We start from the raw sequence: 1,662 nt of genomic DNA on the forward strand, positions 1-1,662 counted from the left end.
TTTTTCAGTGTTTTATTTGTTTGTGATTAAATCGGTTTGGCTGAGATTAAAGTTATTAGATTAGATTAAATTAAACTTTATTAATCTCTCGGGAGGGTTCCTCCAGGGTTTTCACACAGCTGAATAAACATCAAACAGAAAACTGATTAAATAAAGTGTGAGACAGTCGAGAGTTTACGCCAGCGCCCTGTTATATCTAGACAGCAAGGAGCAGATGGCAGAGTTTCTCTCCACCGAGGGAGCCTGTGACGTACTACCCGGCTTTCTTTAGACCGCGAAGGCCGGGTCCTCAGAAGCAGCCTCTGAATTTGGACACCCCCGCTGTTTCCGGGCCGGCCAATAATAACGGTGACATTTAACGTAACGTAACGTATTTATTTCCAATAAATAAACCCTGTAAAATGTATTTATCCCCCCCCAACAGCCCTTTTGAATGTCTCCCTAGTATGGCCACAACACCTCACCTTTTTGCCACATGTATTGCAAACCACGTCTCAGCTGTTTGTGGAGGTAAAATACATCCACACAATTACGCTCAGCCATCGTTATGAGTGCGCACGCCAAGGGGCTGCGAGACATTTATACAGCCGTATTTCGCTCATGACTATGAAAGGCGGAAGAGGAAGTAGTTCCTTTGAATGTAGACAATCCGAATGTTATAGTTTCTTTCCACTGTGTTCCTGTTAATGATAAACTACAAATTTACTCTAAATTACTAAAATATCGATATTTTAATGTGAGAATCGATTCTAGAACATAAATGATTGGTATCGGAGGAATCGATATTTCAGGATCGATCTGCACATCACTAGCCGATAGACAAGAGGATATTCTCATTTAACTATGAACTCTTAGCAAAGGGCAAGAAAGTGAAGAAAGAATTGCTGTGCAGTTCTGCCATAGAGACTCCTGAAGTTCAACTTCATAGAGTTTGACTGCATGTTAGCATAAGCCCCACATTTATCTATGGGCTGTTAACAACCCTTCACTGGAGAAGTGAAGGTTAGTACTAGAGCCCACGTTTCAGGCCCTTTCCTTTGCTAACAACTTCTTTTATGTGTACAGAGTCCCTCATGATCATGTCTGAAGAAGATTATCCAAAACAGCGTTCAGTTTATCGGTTCTCTGCCATTACAGCGACGGCAGGAGTGTCGCCTTGAAGTATTCATTCATTTAACGGCTTTACCATTGATGATTTATGACTTTTACTTTCTAGATAACGTTAATTGTGTGCGTCTTTGTGTTTGTGTACATGTTCAGTGACAGCGGTCAGGTGAAGCTGCACCCCAGTCTCTTCTTGCTGCTGCTGGTTCTCAGTCGGCTCTACCCTTCTCCCATGGATGGATCCTCTTCTCCTTTGGGGCTCGCACCTTTCATGCCCTTCATCATGAGGTAGGTGATCTACGCATGCATGCACAGGTACAGTGGAAACAGTGGAGTCACAACAACCGAGACCATTACTGATGATTTTCTACAAATGTGGGTTAGTTTCACAAACAGCGCAGTTCAGCCGCATGGACTCTACAGGTTTGCACAAACCACAAAGATGCAAAGCAGGGGACTTACAGTGGGGCAAAAAAGTATTTAGTCAGCCACCGATTGTGCAAGTTCCCCCACCTAAAATGATGACAGAGGTCAGTAATTTGCACCAGAGGTACACTT

At 43.1% G+C, this 1,662-nt stretch overlaps 1 protein-coding gene across 1 annotated transcript in view; it reads left to right on the top strand.

The window, feature by feature from the left end:
- The window catches only part of thada (THADA armadillo repeat containing), a 48,471-nt gene extending 47,075 nt beyond the window's left edge, over positions 1-1,396 (top strand). The window contains exon 27 of the mRNA XM_013911371.1: positions 1,261-1,396. Within this exon, the coding sequence (XP_013766825.1) occupies positions 1,261-1,396 (136 nt within the window). The remainder of the gene's footprint in view (positions 1-1,260) is intronic.
- The last annotated feature ends 266 nt before the right edge of the window (positions 1,397-1,662 follow it).

This window comes from Pundamilia nyererei, unplaced genomic scaffold (assembly GCF_000239375.1).
Source record: "Pundamilia nyererei isolate P.nyererei 1_Seehausen unplaced genomic scaffold, PunNye1.0 scaffold00062, whole genome shotgun sequence".
Classification (NCBI taxonomy): Eukaryota; Metazoa; Chordata; class Actinopteri; order Cichliformes; family Cichlidae; genus Pundamilia; species Pundamilia nyererei.